This window comes from Monodelphis domestica, chromosome 5, assembly GCF_027887165.1.
Source record: "Monodelphis domestica isolate mMonDom1 chromosome 5, mMonDom1.pri, whole genome shotgun sequence".
In the NCBI taxonomy this organism is placed as follows: Eukaryota; Metazoa; Chordata; class Mammalia; order Didelphimorphia; family Didelphidae; genus Monodelphis; species Monodelphis domestica.
The window spans coordinates 278,500,908-278,518,995 of NC_077231.1; the positions used below are offsets into that span (position 1 = coordinate 278,500,908).

The 18,088-nt window shown below is 39.0% G+C and overlaps 1 protein-coding gene across 2 annotated transcripts in view; it reads left to right on the top strand.

Annotated features, from left to right (window-relative positions):
- Positions 1-17,772, top strand: part of GLB1 (galactosidase beta 1) — an 80,254-nt gene extending 62,482 nt beyond the window's left edge. For both annotated transcript variants that reach the window (XM_007505034.3, XM_007505035.3), the window contains exons 14-16: positions 118-249; positions 5,014-5,241; positions 17,093-17,772. In XM_007505034.3, coding sequence (XP_007505096.2) covers positions 118-249; positions 5,014-5,241; positions 17,093-17,314 — 582 coding nt within the window. In that variant the 3' untranslated portion in view covers positions 17,315-17,772. The remainder of the gene's footprint in view (positions 1-117; positions 250-5,013; positions 5,242-17,092) is intronic.
- The last annotated feature ends 316 nt before the right edge of the window (positions 17,773-18,088 follow it).

Consider the following 18,088-nt stretch of genomic DNA (forward strand, 5'->3'; position numbering starts at 1 on the left):
GAACATGGAACACCAAGAGAGGGAATAAGGTGGGAGAATAATTGGGGGATCATGGTAGTTGCCTTCTAGATGGATCTTTGTGACTGAGCTGTTTCTTATTTGGCATTGAATTTGTAGGTCCCCCAAGGAGTTCTTGAGAGAAATAAGGTGATCTCCATAAATATAACTGGAAAAGCTGGTGACATTCTGGATGTGCTTGTAGAAAACCTGGGGAGAATCAACTATGGACACGACATCAATGACTTTAAGGTGAGCTTAAAGTTAGGTCATTTGAGGAACTTGTTCAGTAATTCAATTCATCGGGGATCAACCATTCAGTCATCTCAGGGGTTTTGTGCCTATGCACCAGTACCTAGCATAGTGCATGGCATATATTGGCTCTTGATAAGTGTTTCTTGGCTGACTGAATGACTATCTACACTTAGTCTTTGTAACCTCAGCAAGAACCCAACTCTTGACCTAGTTTTTGACTTTGGAGTCTTATGTCTTAAGAATTATCCATACAGCATTAACATTCTGGGAGGTTCAAAGCTACACTACAATGTAGGGACAATTTCATGGGTTGTCATGGTCAAAAAATTCATTTCCTGGCTTTCTGGTAATGGGCTTCCTGTTTTTAGTGAGGCTGGGCTTCAATGTAGTCTATTGCTGGTCAAGTACTCCCTCAAGAGCCTTTCCTTTTGGGAGAGGCAGCCTGTTACCTCCACACCATGATGAGTATTATAATGGGGGCAAGTGAACATAAAGAGATGAAGATAAAAAAAGAGATCACCCTGGAGATCTGCGATTTCAGTGGTATAGAGAATCCCTAGGTGAGAGAAATGCCCTTCTTAAATAGATTAACTCCTGCTATTTAAATTCTTAGCTCAGAGTCACATAGCTGATATGTGTCAGCATCTGGACTGGAACTCAGGTCTTTCTAGCCCTTCAACTAGCCTTTTATCCATGAAGCCATGCCACCTCTCAGATCTGAGATTTGGCCAGGCCTTCAAAATAACATTTTTCCTGGGAGCAGCTGGGTAGCTCAGTGGATTTAGAGCCAGGCCTAGAGACGGGAGGTCCTAGGTTCAAATCCGGCCTCAGCCACTTCCTAGCTATGTAACCCTGGGCAAGTCACTTGACCCCCATTGCCTAGCCCTTACTGCTCTTCTGCCTTGGAGCCAATACACAGTATTGACTCCAAGATGGAAGGTAAGGGTTTAAAAAAATAACATTTTTCCTGAGTGAAGTGAATGTTATATCATGTTATATCAATGTGGAGAGATCTTTTTTATGTGGAAAGATTCATTTATAGAGAAATGAGAAGGATCTTGGAAGACATCTAGTACAAGCCCTTCTTTTCAAGAATGAAGAAGTTGAGTCCTAGCAGTTTTCCCAGATTATTGGAATGGACCACCTACTCAGTGTTCAAATTTAGCCTCCTTCATTTTATAGAGGAGGAACCTGTATCCCAGAGAAGTGACCAAGGCCCTGAAGGCCCAGTGGCAGAATGGAGATTTGAACTCACATCCCCTAATTCCACCTCTATTGTGGCATTCTGCCTATTTGAGATTCAAATAATTTTTTGTATATAAGGTTTAACTTTGCAAAATTGTCCAAATATAGGAGAATTCCATTTTAGAACCCTCCTTGTTGCTGAACCAGGTCAGCCAACCTGGAGCTGAGCTTGGGTTTTTTGTTCATTCACTTGGTGCCCAATATGACTCAGATAAGCCATAAGGTGGGCTGGCCTTCCTTATTTCTGAGTCTCAGCATGAGGAATGGGTTTTCTTGAACTTTGTCCTATTCTGAATTCCTGTCCTTACAGCCACCTCAGTTTTTGAATAAAACATTGTCGGCCCTTGCTTGGTAACTTGAGAATTCTTTTGGACTCTCTCATGATTAAAGCTGCGGGTCAGGAAGTTGGCAGAACATCTCAGGATTTCTGAGCATTAAAAAAAGAACCTGCCCTCTAAGAAAAGTAACACTCTTTGCACACTTTATTTGGGGAACATCTGTTTTTGCCACCTTAAAAGTGTGTTGTTTTCGAAATTTGTAATTTTGTCCCTGAGATAATGGGAAAGTTGAACAATAAGTACAGAATGCCCAACTTGTTATTGAGTTAACTCTTAGGGTGGAAGGAAGCAAGGGAGGAAGCCAGGCCATTGTGGTTGTGCCTGCTGGTTAGCTCATTCTACCTGAAAAACACGTGGCTTTCCTGAGTCACTTAATAAATGCACAATTTTCTGTTGCATAGTGAGGCACCTTTTAGTAGAGTGCTTAAAAATTCTGGTTTGTAGCCAAAAAGATTTGAGTTCAAATCCTGTCTCATGTTTTCTTGCTTTGTGATTGTGGTCAAGTCATTTATCCAACCTGAGGTTTCATTATCTGTAAGATGGAGATAATAGCATCTACCTCATATCATGGTTACAAGGATCATATGAGGTGGCACTTGTCAAGGGTTTTGTGAACTTCTAATGACTTAGATAATGAAAATAAATAATCTCTTTACAAACCTAGCTCTAGAAATGTGAGTTAAAATAGTCCAATGAGCTACTCTCCTGGAGACTCCAGGGAATATGGCTTTATGTTTTGTATTTGTATCCCCAACACTTGGCATGGTACTGGCACATTTAGTAGGTGCTTATGGAAAGAAAGATAACTCCCATTTTATAGAGGAGGAAACAGGTCCAGACAGGTAAAATAACTTGATCTCAATAACCCAGAGAGCTAGAACTTGAACCCATACCTGGATTCTGAATCCATTATTCCCTTCACAGGCCAGTTATTCTTTGTCATTATGAATGATCCTGTCCTGCCTTTCTCTCTTTCAGAAAATCTTACCTTCTGTCCATATTGTGTATTGTTTTCAAGGGCTGGTCAGTGGGGGTTCAATACGTTGCCTAGGTACACACAGCTAGGAAGTGTCTGAGGCAGATTGGAACCCAAGACCTCCCATCTTTAGACCTGGCTCTCAATCCACTGAGCCATTCCTAGAGAAGGAAATGGCAAACTACTATATTGCCAAAAAAAATCCTAAATAGGGTCACAAAGAATTACTCATGACCTAAATGACTCAATAACAGAAAGAAAGGACAGGGGCCATGCGTTAGCTAATCTGTTCTCCATTCGGAGGTGAATCCTTGAATCCCAAGTTCCTAGAACTAAGGGACTAAGATGAGAAGGGAAAGAATTCCAGGCATGGATAACAATGGTCATATGTTCAGAATGGTAAATAGTCTGAATGTAGGGTAGGTTATCCCAAGGTTGGGTTTTGACCACCGTATACATGACCTCTCACACTGCCTTTGTTTCTCCTTCCTTTCAAATGCAATCATATCTTTATCCAGTGGTGATTTGGGGAGAACCAGGAAATGTTCTCTGCTTTTTCCTGAGGGAGGGCAAGGGGAAGTCAATATTAGTAGTCACTGCCTCTGGCTCATTTCTTGAGGAGCATACTCTGACCTCTTGCCAAAAAAAGGGGAAGAGGTATCATGTGGGAGCAAAATCTCCTTCCATAAAGACATTCCTTCATCACTGTGCTCTGTCTGCCATCTGGAATGCTTTTCCTCCTCTTCTTGAATTCCCTGGGTGTTTCTCTTCAAGACCTGGACCCCCAGAGGCTACTTCTCTTTCTCCTCAAACTATCTTTTATTCATTCCATATATATGTATCTATTTTGTTATTCTTGTTTCTATTTTGATAATTTATATACATAATATGCAATATTTTATAATATACTCATGTATGAATAGTTAGAATTATATTATATTTTGTATATACTCATTCATATTTTCTTCTATATTCATAAATTATAAATATAAACATAGAATAACCTGTGGCATACTTATAGATGTATACATGAGTTTATTATATTATACATATATATATATAAGTATACTTACAAGGAGGCAGCTGGGTAGCTCAGTGGATTGAGAGCCAGGCCTAGAGATGGGAGGTCCTAGGTTCAAATCTGGCCTCAGCCACTTCCTAGCTGTGTGACCCTGGGCAAGTCACTTGACCCCCATTGTCTAGCCCTTACTGCTCTTCTGCCTTGGAGCCAATACACAGTATTGACTCCAAGACGGAAGGTAAGGGTTTAAAAAAAAAAGTATACTTACAGTAGAATTATGCATTTTGAAATGCTTGTATATACAAATTGATAGGTTTCATTGGTAAATATTTTAAATTTTAATTAGAAATTGTTTTATACTATATTTATGAAATAGTTATGTCAGTATGTAATACCCTCATTTGTTATAGATTTTGTTTCTATTCATTATTGTTTCTATTTTTAAATTTATTTATTTGTTACATTGAAATTCTTAGGTATTTCTCTCCCTCCTTTTCCTTTTCACACTAGACAAAGCATCATTTTATTTATTTTTATTTATTTATAATTAATACTTATTTTGTGTAGTCACATCTATCTACATGTGTGGATACATGTGTATATACATACATATATGCTTGTTGTCTCCTCCATCAGAATCAAAAATCCATGATAGTATGGATTGTTTGCCTTTAGCATAGTGCCTTACCAAGTTTGTCATAGGACACAATGGAGGGTTTTGTTGATTGACATCAAGTATTCCAAAACCGAACAGACATTAAGTTGGGTTGGATGATCTTATTCATTCGTTGACTGGTCTACTTTTTGAGTGCTGGCTACAAGAAAGTGGATTTTAGATTTCTTAGGGGATACAATGGATCTGTGATGCCCTTGGTGTGATGGGATCCCAGGAGAAGAGATTCTCTCTTACTTTCCCAATGCAGGTCAGACTATAGTCTAGAGAGTTGCCTAGAAGGCCAAGGTTAAGGGACTTAAGGCTCTTACAGCGTGAAACCAGTGTGTTTCAGAGGCAAGATTTGAACCACCCAGGTTTTCCTGACTTCAAGATCAGCTCTATCCATTATACCACACAGAAATTCTAATTTACCTCACAGGAAATTTTGCATTTGAATTCAGTCATATGATTGAGACTTTTCCTTTCCTAATACATCTTTTTTTCTTCCCTTAATTTTTCTTTATAGGGTTTGATTTCCAATTTAACCCTTGGGTCAGTTATGCTCAAAGACTGGTCAATGTTCCCACTGAATTTGGATGCTGCAGTGCAGAATAATTTGGAGAGCCATGAAACTTGGAGCAATAATCCTTCCAGCCCGTCTCTCCCAACTTTTTATGTTGGTCAGTTTTCTATTCCTACTGGAATTCCAGACTTGCCTCAGGACACCTTTATCCAGTTTCCCAATTGGAACAAGGTATGATCAACTTGGGACTTGCTGTTTGCTTTTCTGTTTAAACAAAAGGGATCTGTATATGTTGTCAGTGTCAGAATCTCTCTGACCTGGATCCATAACCCCTAGTTCTGGGTCACTAATGGGCTGGCTTGGATGAGCAGAAAGTTCCCGATCCTGGGAGGTAGGGGTTCCCCTTACACATCAGACATTAGCTTCTGTCCTTATTTGCTTCTTTATATTTTGTGCTTAATCCTTCCCACTGAGTAGCCTCTATTTTTTTTTTTACTACTGTCCCAAAGATTTTATTTCAAATTCATTGGAAGAAATCAAATTTTATTAAAAAAATAGAAATTTCACACACTGAGAAAAGCCAGGAATAAGAAAGAACAAGTTGGTATTTTTTTTTCCCGAGAGGCAGCACCAACAGCCATAAAGTGGTCTTTCTTCTCTAACTTCTATCAATTCAACACAAAAACGAGCTTCCCTATTTCTAAGGCAGTTTGGAGTACTGAGCACTATCTGGTTTAGGTTAAACATTTTAGGCTTGCTATAAATAACAGAGAGAAAGTTGAAGTGCTTTAAAATGCACACGCACTTCCAATTTATATTAATTTCCAAATTTCTAAGCCCTGATTTTCTATAATGTGGTTCCATTTTATTAGCATATCTTCAACAGTGCCTGAGCTCTTCTTCTAACACTAAATCAAGGAAGCCAGGCTGAGAGTCTAAGCAATAGTAAGCTGTAAAACAATGAAATCTTTCATTCTAAAGTAATTTCTAATCCAAAACTGATAAGCTCAGAAACACAGAAGATCAAAACATAAAGTGAAGAACACCAGCCCATCAATTTGAGTAGAGACTCAGTACATTGGTCAAAAGAATGGCTTATCTCACAAACCAAATCCCTGAGTAGCCTCTATTTTTAAAACTAGTACTAAATTGTTTTGATGATTATAAATAAAGCAAGGATTCTTAACCTGATGTTCAAGAATAGATTCTGAAGAGATCCTTGAATTTGGGTGGGAAAAATTACATCTTTATTAACCTGAAACTAAAATTTAGCATTTCCCTCATGCGAATTTCTTAAAAACAAATATATAACTTAAAAAAAAAAGCATTCTTAGAAGAGATCTGTAGCTTTTACCAGACTGTTAATACTTAAAAACTCCCAGAATTTAGCACAGTGCTTAGGTAACATCATAAACATTTACTATATGTTTGTTGATTTGAACTTTGACAGCCAGGATATGAAAAAGGACAAGAAATTGCTTGATTTTTCTTGAGATGAGAGTATGAAAGAGATGTTTAATGTTGATTCTCCTGGGAGCAGATTTTGCCCATTTCCCATGATTGTGGATTTAATAGTTGAGCATTCTTGAATCTGTAAAACTAAAAGGTTAGACCTCTGAATTCCTTTTTATTTATAAAACTCAACAACTCTACAATCCTTGAGGATGTTTCATCCTGGCACACACGTATAGTTGTCCATTCTCCCCCCCCCCCCACTAGTCAGAGAGATCCAGTTCTATTGCAAACAGTTACTCTATTTGGCCCATCCCTGTCATGTCCTCCTTCCCCCATCCTTTCAGCTGCTATTAAAAAAAAACTAAAACTTTTATTCAATGAGTGAAATAACTGATAAGGATGAGCAGTGAGATAAAAAGATTTGGATGGATTATAAACCTGAAAAGAAATCACTTGCTACTAAAATGTTTTTCAGTTCACTTTTTTAAAGTTGTCAATGTTTTTGTTTTTAATCCGGAGTGATTCTTTCCTAAGATGCCTAATAGCATCATTAGCTCCCTGGATTGCTGTTCTGTGACATTTGGTGCTTGTGTTATTAGGTAGAGGAAAAAGGTTTCATCTTCTCAGTCTTACATCACCTCTTTAGAAAGGCCAGCCTTTTTGTAGAATCATAGCTTTAGAACTAGAAGTGACCTCGGAGGTCCTCAAAACTAACCTTATTTCACAGAGGAGGAAACAAGTGGCCTAGATAGGCGATGCGGTGACCCAAGATCCCCCAGGGGAGGTAGTTAATGTCGGAGCCCAGTCTTTGATTCCGGGTGCCATGTTGGTTCTCTTGTAGTCCCTCTATCTAGATTTATTATTTTCCTTTTATGAGAACTTATCCAGAACTTTATGAGAACTTCAAAGTCTCCATTTTGGGTGAAGTAGATGATGAGCTTTGAAAGGAAGTTTGACCACGAAGGAAATAAAAAAAGTCACCAACTTCTGCCCACACAATTGGTGCTTTTCCAGCTTATCTTTACCATCAGCATTTTAGATGGGGGTAGATGAAGCTTGGGTTAGCAGGTGGAGGCCTTGGAAGCCCTCTCTGTGCAGAACTGCTACCTTGTCTTAGCTTAGGCCAGATGAAGTTCTGTCCAACTTTTGGCTGGAGTACTGTGCGAGGATTTGGGGTAAATAAAAGATGAGACAAGATCATCCCTGATTGCATGGAATTCTAGGAGGAGTGTGTGTGTGTGTGTGTGTGTGTGTGTGTCTATAAATACATATGAATGTGAACATGCATATGTGTATGAATATGTGAATTTACATAAATGTGCCTGAATTTTATTGCTTGAAATATAAATGCAGATATTTGTGGGTATCCAGGCATACATATACACATTCAACATTATATGTTTTCATACATACACATGTGAACCTCTATGTATATTTTACTTGCATGTATGTTTATATGCATTGTAGGGATATTAAATATGTATCAGTGAAATCATTCATATGTTCACATAGCCATGTGTTTTAGATATGTTTTATGTACATTTATGTGTCGCACATTTTTGTATGCATGCTCCCCCATATGTATTTATGTGCAACACACATCATATCCATATGCATATTTGTATGTATGCATATGTTTATGTGCACATGAATATCTATAAGCATGTGCCTAAGATATACATGTAATATCCAACTAAAATGTTATGTATCCATACACACATACACATATGTGTAACTATAATAGCAAAATGATAGGAGTGGATCAGAGCTGGGATAACAAAAAGGCTCTGGAGTAAGAATTTCCCTGTCTTAGGGGATCAGAGAAGAAGGCACGGCTAGCATTTTAGCTGTGGTTTCAGGAATGGGTAGGATTATGGTCTATTGGGTATGGCTGAAGGGTTATCCCAGCCAGGAAGGAGCAAGAAGAAAGAGAAGGTGGGAAAGTTTTGGACACTGTAGGGTGATGCCAAGTTGAGTTTGACTGAAGTTCAAAATGGCATGAGTCAGAAATATGGAAGTGAAGGCAGACTGTGAAGAGTCTTGGATACTAGACTAATTGGAAGATGATAGGGAGCCATGAAAGGGTAATGTGACCATGTAGATTTAGTTATTGTCTGGACATAGGGAACCATTGGTAAGGAAATTCCCTCCATCTTTACAAATGATAATTTGTCATTTAGAGAAATGCTTGAACCATTTGTCCATAGTCACCTTTGTGCATCAGCAGTAAGATTTAAGTCTGGGTCTTGGTGACTCTTAAAGTCAGTCTTCTACCCACTTCGTCATAATGCCTTTGATCCTGTTAGAATTGTTAAGTCTAGGGGGCAGCTGGGTAGCTCAGTGGATTGAGAGCCAGCCCTAGAGACGGGAGGTCCTAGGTTCAAATCTGGCCTCAGCCACTTCCCAGCTGTGTGACCCTGGGCAAGTCACTTGACCCCCATTGCCTAGCCCTTACCACTCTTCTGCCTTGGAGCCAATACCCAGTATTGACTCCAAGATGGAAGGTAAGGGTTAAAAAAAAAAAAGAATTGTTAAGTCTGGTACTAATGAGGACCATAATAGGGAGGTCACAGTGGGAATAGAGTGGAAGGGACAGAGGGGAGTAATATTCCATTAGGAATAGATTCAACAAGTTTTGGAGACCCATTGAATACAGAGGATTCAAGAGAAACATGGAGCCTACGATAATTCTGAGGTTTTGTACAAAAGAAATTGAACAAGAGAGATTGAATCTTCATTGGATGACTTGGTAAAGTCAAAGGAGGCAGGTTTGGGGGACAGATAATCAACTCAGTTTTTAATGGGTTGACTTGTGGGTGCCAGCAGGACATCTAGGTTTGGAGATGATAGTCTTCAGCTTAGAAGAGACATCACAAATAGCTGGCCATTTAGATTTGGGAACTCTCTGCATGAAAATGACATGCCAAGGGAGAAATGAAGGAGGTGAGAAAATGGGTGAGGATAGAAGCTTTGAGAAGGTTCATCTGTAAGAAGTAAGGGAGCCAGAGAAGAAGATGTTGGCACAGAAGAAAAGAGGAAACTCTGGAGGGAGTGTTAGATAGAAGTCAAGGAAGTTTTTTTTTGGTAAAAAAATAGGTTTTGTTAAGGGGGGGGATGAAGGACTGTATATGAAACTGCCTGTTACATATAGTTTAGTTTTTTAATTCACCAAAGTAGTAATGAAATTGCCCTGTATTATTCTTTTTTATTTTTATATTTTATTCATTTTCTCTTTTTTTGCATGCCACTGTCTTATTTTCCACCAACTCACCCCCACCTCATCCCACTCCCCACTCCTCTCATCGAGGACCTCTGCTGTCTTCTGAAGTAATTAATGTTTATCACTACATTGGTCCAAGTTGTCAAAGAATTAGAAATGTAGAGAGGATGGCTCGGCCCTGGGAAGAGGCCTCTTCATTTAGCAGTGGTCACCAGCAGTTTCAGAGGAGGAACTGATCCAAGAGTGGGCGAATCGGGTGTAGACAACAACTTTTTCAAGTGTGGCCAAGGAGGCTGGTACTTATGGTCATTATCAGGATTCCTGCCTTCTTAACACAGGCCTTCATCCCTCTCATATTTGCAGTTTCTAATAATCTGCTAAGGACCAGCTCTGCTTTCTTCTTTCTTCCAATCCTCAGTGTCTACCATAGCAATAGAGCACATAGTAGGTCCTTAATAAAGATGTATTAGTTTGAAATCGAGTCTTTTAAAACTGTGTAAGAGAATAACTAAACCCAGGCAGCCTTAAGAGGCTCTTCAAAGCACATTTGAGCGCTTGGTCATCTCTATATATTTTAGATGGTTGAGAGGCTTTTAAAAAATTCTGTCTTCTTTTCTTAAATAATATTCAAGACTTTTCCAGAATTCTGAGTTCTAAAAAATAATTGTACGTCTAGCAAGAAAGCAAAGATAAGTGATCTGAGTCAATTATGCCCAGGTCTGGGGAGACTGTAGAGAGGAGGGGGAACTGATTTTCTGGAAACTTGTGCCTTTCCTTTTGTTATCTATTTGGATTTATTAGACTCAGACTTAAGAAATACAACATTCTCCTCTTAGAAGGAAGCAATTGTTAGACTCTTAGATAAACAGCAATAGGAAATATCCGGAACCAGATACTAAGATGCAATTTTGCAAAAGATAGGATTTAATTTTTATAATCTGCCCAGGGCAACAATGCTACTTTCTTACCAGCTTTTCAAAAGAAAATGGCTTTCATTGACTGAAAATTTCTCCTTGAAAGTTGATTCAAAATGAGTTCTTGGGAGCTTTTGCTTTTAACTATTTCCTTTAAAGATCAAATTAGATAATCTCATCAGAGAATTATATAATCCTTTGACTTATGAGCTCTTTGAGGTCAGGGATGACTCCAGTCTTTGAGTCACCGGGGACCTAGCCCAGATTATACAATAATAAATGCTTGTTGATTGAATGATTAAAGTGCCACAGGATTCATGAGGGGGTCAATCAATAGGTAGGATTCTTAACCTTTTCTTAAGTCAGGAACTTTTTTGACAATGTCTGATCAAACCTAAGGACCCCTTCCCAAAAGATTTTTAAGTGACTAAAATAAAATAGGATTACAAAGCAAACCAGTTACATTGAAATAGTCATTAACCCTAGACAGTTCATATCTAATCTAAGGATCCATGATGGAAAACAGCTATTATATCTAGAGAGAAAACAGAAGAACTTTGAATGTATAGTGAGGCTAAAAACTATTGTTTAAGCTTCTGTCTTAGAATCAATACTGGGTTCTAAGGCAGAAGAGTGGTAAGGATTAGGCAATGGGGGTTAAGTGACTTGCCCAGGGTCACACAGCTAGGAAGTGTCTTGAGGTCAGATTTGAGCCCAGGACCTCCCATCTCTGGCTCTAACTCTCAATCCACTGAGCCACCCAGCTGCCCCCAAATCTTTATTTTTCTTGTTTGTGAGTGTGTAGTTTCTTTTGCAACAAGGCAAATGTGGAAATACATTTTGCATGACTTCACATGTATAAACAATATTATATTGCTCCACTTCTTTTTGGGTGGAGAAGAAGCAGAAGGGGGGGAAATGGGAAACTTAATATTTTTAAAAATTAATATTGAAATTTTTAGACATGTAATTGGGAAATATTTAATGAAATAAAGAAAAAACAAATACAATCATCAAGGTTACTTACATGAGTTAGAACGCGGAGTCACGACTCGGGAATCTTATTTCTAAATCAGCAGTCTGAAATCATTAAACTTGTTTTAATATTTGTTTTAAAAGTCATCAAAAGACTTTAAAAAGCAAATTCATGGACCCTAGGTTTAAGAACTACTAGTCTAGATGATCCACTGTAATGTCATTTTATGTCAAGTGAATGGTCACAGAATCTAACAACATAAAGATTGAATATGGATAAATGGAAAGTCTTACAATTGTGTTCAAAAAGTCAACTTTGCAAGCTAAAGCTGGGGAAGATGTGGTTAGATCTGGTAGGTTTACTGGATTTCGAAGTGAATATGAATCACTAGAGTTTAAAAAAAAATCAGGCCTGTGATTTTCATTGCTGATGTCATTCCTGATGAGGAAACTACCTTTGTTTTTTTTTTAATTCATAAACATATTTTTCAATTAATAAACATTTGTTTTCTCTTCCCCCTCTTGCATTCCCATTCCTACTGAAAAAAAAAAAGAGAAACGGAAAACCTTCAGTAAAGATTTACTTAGCAAATCTCCCTGTAGGCCAAAAACCATATTTTTCATTCTCCATTTTGAGACATAAATCAGTCTTTCAAGAAGCAGGTAGCATCCTTCATTTTGGGATCTCTTGCCCTGGTTTGCCATTGTACCGATCAGAATTCTTGAAACTCCTGATGACAATATAGATCGGTACCTAGGATCACAGGCCAGTCTGTTTCAAAAGTTGGACTTGAACCAAGGCTGCCATGACTCCTCAAGTCAACTGTTTTTGTACCATAACATGAATGACTCTAATAAGGCATGTCCCAAAAGTCTTAGAGTAGTTTATTTATTTATTTATTTATTTATTTATTTTTGTTAAGCCCTCACCTTCCATCTTAGAATCAACACTGTGTATTGGTTCCAAGGCAGAGGAGTGGTAAGGGCTAGGCAATGGGGATCAAGTGTATGTATGTAGGCCAGATTTGAACCTAGGACCTCTTGTCTCTAGGCCTGACTCTCAATCCATGGAGCTACCCAGCTCTGCCCCCTTAGAGCACTTTTAAGCACCCTCTTTTGGGATATCTTCTGTAAGAGCCTGGCAAATGCAATGCAGTCTCCATGGACAGGCAGGGTGTCTAGAAGAACCACTAAAGATAGTGGTTTTTAATTTTGTTGTACCCTATACCCTGTCCAGCCCACATTTGAAATAGAATATTTCAGGAAATATTCAATCAAGAGTCTTCAAAGGGAGGACATCTAAGTTAGTAAAGAGTCTTGAGATCACACCATGTGAGGGTCAGATGGAACAGTGGAGTATGTTTAGTTTGAAAGAAATAGAATTTAGGGGAAGTGGTTCAGGTATTTAAAAAATGGTGATTTAGAAGAGGAATTTCTTCCAGGTACTGGAGGAGAACAGCGAGTGGAAATTGTTGAGACAATTTTAGGTTCAGTGTCTTGACAGAGCTGACTCGACGGAAGGGGCTTCCTCAACAGGTATCCTTCCTCAAAGAGCTGTTGTCAGGTGTGATGTAGAAGGTTGGGTTGGAAAAGGTCCCTTCCAAATCTGAGGCTCTGAGTTAGCAGACTTACAAAAAAAATCAGCCCAGAAGTAGGTCATATGTTTCCTGGAACTAACATTCATTTGAACAACTGAATGGTGGCTAAAGATAATCATGCCTATTGAACAAAAATCTAGACAATAAATACAAGATATACCTAAAGCCTTAGCATAGACTCAAGCTTTTTGGGACACCCTGTATTGGAATGCCTTTTAATGGAAGAATCATTCTTTTAATTAAGAAATACTAGCAGTGCCTCAAGAAGACACTTAAGAAATGATCTCATCCAATCCATTTTACTCAACAAGGAGCTGAGGTCTAGTTAAGCTTCTCAGTTACTGGCTTCAAACATTTCTTAGCACAGAGAAAGTGTTTTATAAATACTTTTTTTTTTAAACTCTTACCTTCTGTCTTAGAATCAATACTGGGTATTGGTTCTAAGGCAGAAGAGTGATAAGGACTAGACAATGGGTGTCTTGCCCAAGGTCACACAGCAAATCTAGCGGAGTCTAGATTTGAACCTAGGACCCTCCCATCTCTGGTCCTGGTTCTCAAGCCACTGATTCACCTAGCTGTCTTATAAATTGCTTTTTGACTGAGGAAATGAGTTGCCCAAGTTCACATAGATGCACTAGAACCCTTAGTCACAACTCGAGGATCTTATTTCTAAATTAGGTAACTAAAATCCTCGTAAATTTGTTTTCGAACAAACATGAAGATATATGTATAGGTGGATCTCTGAGGGTATACATGTATATGAGTGTGTTTGAATGTGTGTGTGTGTGTGTGTGTGTGTGTGTGTATTTCCTTTGTAGTCCTACCTGGAGTTAATGGACCCTTTGGATCCATGGATAGGAATAGATTTCAGGAGATCCATAAACTAACCCATAAACTGGGATGAGAAAAAGTTATCTTTATTTCAATATGATTGGTTTCCTTTACAATTATTAACAAGACTAGACTGATCAAAGCTCCATAAGAGCAAGAACCAGGGCCTCTAGTTCTGGTACAGTAGGTTAAAGCCAACCAAAGAAGAAGATGCCCCACATTCTAGTTTCTTGGGCAAAGGTGTTTCCAGTTTGAATCTCCCTTCATGGAAGTCTTTCTCTCTTTTTAAAAAAATCTTTTATCTTTTGTTTTAAAAGTAATACTGTATATTGTTTCCAAGGCAGAAAAGCGGTAAGGGCTAGGCAGTGGGGCTTAAGGGACCTGCCCAGGGTCACACAGCTGGGAAGTATTTGAGAGAAGATTTGAACTGAGGACCTCCTGTCTCCAGGCCTGGCTCTATTTCCTGAGCCACCCAGCTTCAGCTTAGGTCCTTTCCTCTTGATGGAAGAAGTGGGGTGACTGCTCTGGTACCTCCATTTCTGCTGTGGCAAAAACAAGCCACAGGCAGATTTTTTTTAAGTGATAAAAGCTGTCAGCATGCACACCTTTTCACCATGGATCAAGATAGCACATAACTCCTACAGAAAGAAGCAAGGCAAATACTTCTCAGAATCCTCAAACTGTGAAACTAGCCTTTTTTTTTTCTAAATGACTGAGCTCCAACAGTCAGTTTCTAATCACCCCGGAAGTGATGCGATCCTCCGCTGATTCTTTTATGACAGGTAACCATGGTGATATTTGCTTTGGTATTTTGAGAGATGCAAACACCCCTGCCCTATCTGGTCCCCTGATGGTGTGGATTGGACCTTCTGCTCCTAGGAAAAAGAATTCATGATCTGAACTGAGACACTGGAGTCAAATCGTGCCTCTGATAATAGCTGTCCACAAGACCTTACTATGGGGGCAACTAGATGGCACAGTGGATAGAGTGCCAGACCTGGAGTTGGGAAGACCTGGGTTCAAATATGACCTCAGATGTTTCCTAGCTATCTGACCCTGGGCATTTAACCCTGATTACTTAGCCCTTGCTGCTCTTCTGATTTAGAACTGATACTAAGACAGAAGATAAAGGTTCCAATAACATTAAAAGATTTTTTAAATTTTATTTTAAGATTTCTTCCATGGTTCATGTTTTTCTCCTTCCCCCTTCCTGGAGTTGACAAGCAATTCCACTGGATTATACATATTTTACATATATTATCACTCAATCCCATTTCCATATTATTCATTTTTGTAAGAGAGTAATCATTTAAAATGAAAACCCCAAATCTTATTAAACAAGTGACAAATCATATGTTTTCTTGTGGGTTTCTACTCCCATAGTTCTTTCTCTGGATGTGGATATCATCTTTTTCATAAGTCCCTCAGAATTGTCCTGGATCATTGCTTTGCTAGCAAAGTCAGTTACATTTGATCATCGTACAATGTTTCAGTTACTATGTATAATGTTCTTCTGGTTCTGCTTGTTTCACTCCACATCAGTTCATGGAGATCTTTCAGTTCTCATAGAAATCCTTCAATTCTTCATTTGTTATAGCACAACAGTATTCCATCACATCATATACCACAATTTGTTCAGCCATTCCCAAATTGAGGGACACCCCCTTATTTTCCATAGCACTTACTATGAGCCAGGCGCTATGTTTATTAAGCACTTTACAGATACCATCTCATTCTGGCAAAATTGGGACACTAATACATTGTTGGTGGAGTGGTGAACTGGTCCAACCATTCTGGAAGACAACTATACCCAAAGGGCTGTAAAATGTGCATTCTCTTTGATCCTGTAATATAAATCATATCTCACTTGATTCTCACAAGTACTATGGAGGGTGGGTACTGTTATTACCCATATATTATAGATTAGGAAACTGAGACAAATGACAGTAAAGTGACTTGCCCAAAGTTACATAGCTAATAAGTGTCTGAAACCATATTTAAACTCAAGCTGTCCTGATTCCAAGCCCAGAGTTCTATGCATTGTGCCACCTTGCTGCCTATTTTTGCATTTAAATTTCACATTTTGTTGAAGTTTTTCTTGTGGCTCTTCTTCCTTTGCTTTCTGTCTTAGAATCAATACTATGTGTTGGTTCTAAGGCAGAAGAGTCATAAGGGCTAGGCAGTTAGGGTTAAGTACTTGGAAGTGTCTGAGACCAAATTTGAACCTAGGATCTTCCATCTCTAGGCCTGGCTCTCCATCTACTGTCCCTTACACTTCACATTTTAAGCATCATTGAATACCTTGGAGAGGGCAGCTTCAGTTGAGTGATGAGATCTAAATGCAAAGGACTGAGGATTGAGTGGAAGGAGAAATGGAGACAATAATTATACCTTGGAGTTTATCTGTGGACAAGTCAGTTGACTTTGTTCAGTCTCAGTTTTCTCCATCTGTGAAATGGGGATTATAATATCTTTCAACTTGCCTCACAGGGATTTCTTATTGCTTAAAAGAGATAAAGTATGGACAAATCTGCAGCCTGTTTGTTCCTAGGAAGAGAGAACAGGAAATAAAATGTCTTTTTGATCAGAAAGTTTGACTTAGTTTTCCTAGGAGGAAGAACCTGTGATCTCTTTGGGCACAGGGAACATCCAGGAAAGCTTCTAAGTCCAGCAGGACAGTTCCCAGGGCATGGGGAGTGATGTTCAGGGTTAGTCCCCTTCTCTCTGCTTTATCTTGGCACCCGATAGCTCTTGAGTTTGGCCATGAGCCATCTTTATTTCTCCAAAGTTGAAGTAAATTCAGGGTAACTTTTCAGATGTTATTTTTGGTGGGATAGATCAAATGCTTTTGCCATCAACAGGATGCCTTGTTCCAAGATCATGGTTCACAGGTTCACCCACAGCCTGGAGTTTCTCCTTCATGTGGGCATTTCAAGCCCTCAGTGTGTGTCATCTCTTTATGGGAGAGTAGGTGCTCAGAGAGACTTGACGATGACCAGGCTATTAACCCTTATCACCAGCAGGATCTCCTTCAGAAGCTGTTTCCTTTTCTTGGTGTACTTTAACAGTGGCTGTTCTCTCTCTTGCAGGGACAGGTATGGATCAATGGCTTTAATCTTGGACGCTACTGGCCAGCCCGTGGCCCTCAGGTCACTCTCTATGTCCCAAGACACATACTTGTTACATCTTCCCCAAACAACATCACTGTGTTGGAACTAGAGAAATCTCCCTGTGAAGATCCCCGCAAGTGTTTTGTGGAGATGGTGGACACGCCTGTGCTCAACGTCCTTCCATCTTCAAAGAAGTCCTAGAATGTGATCAATGCAGTGTGAAGGCTGGATGGTCCATGATGTCTCCAGAAGGGTCATCCTCTTGGGCTCTTGACTGTTTTTATAGAATCTAATGAATCTAAAATTGATTATTTACACAGACTGATTGGAAAATTGAGTGCCTGGCTATGTGCGTGTATGTGTGTGCATACTTGTGTGCGTGTATATTAATTGTTAGGGTTGGTTTTACTTGAAATTGTGAACCCCTAAAGTTCAAGAGCCAAGTCTACCCAACAAAACCCTGTAGTGCCTAATGCCTCTAGGGATCACTGTACCCTGTGGGCTCCCTGTGAATGTTTGGTATCCGTAATCATGGAATAAGACAGTAAAGTGCACACTCAAGAGTATTTTATTTTGCCTGAAGTATTTTTTTGATTAATTTGCACTTAAAATTTATGGGGAAGAATTATATTCTCTGAATAAAATTTCTACTCATTTGATCAATGTGTATATTGAATTGTTTTCTTTTAAAGAAAGGGTGTGTGTGTGTGGGTTTGTTTCTGTCCTCTATGTGAGAATTCTCCAATATTTTGTTTCTATAATTTTCTCTTTTCTCTTTGATGGGCCCTATATTCATTGATGTAGTACTGAAGGGGATAGACTCAGTAGGTTGAGAGCCAGGCCCAGAGACGGGAGATTCAGGGTTCAGATGTGGCCTCAGACACTTCCTAGCTGTGTGACCCTGGGCAAGTCACTTAACCCCCATTGCCTAACCCTTGGAACCAATACACAGTATTGATTCTAAGATAGAAGGTA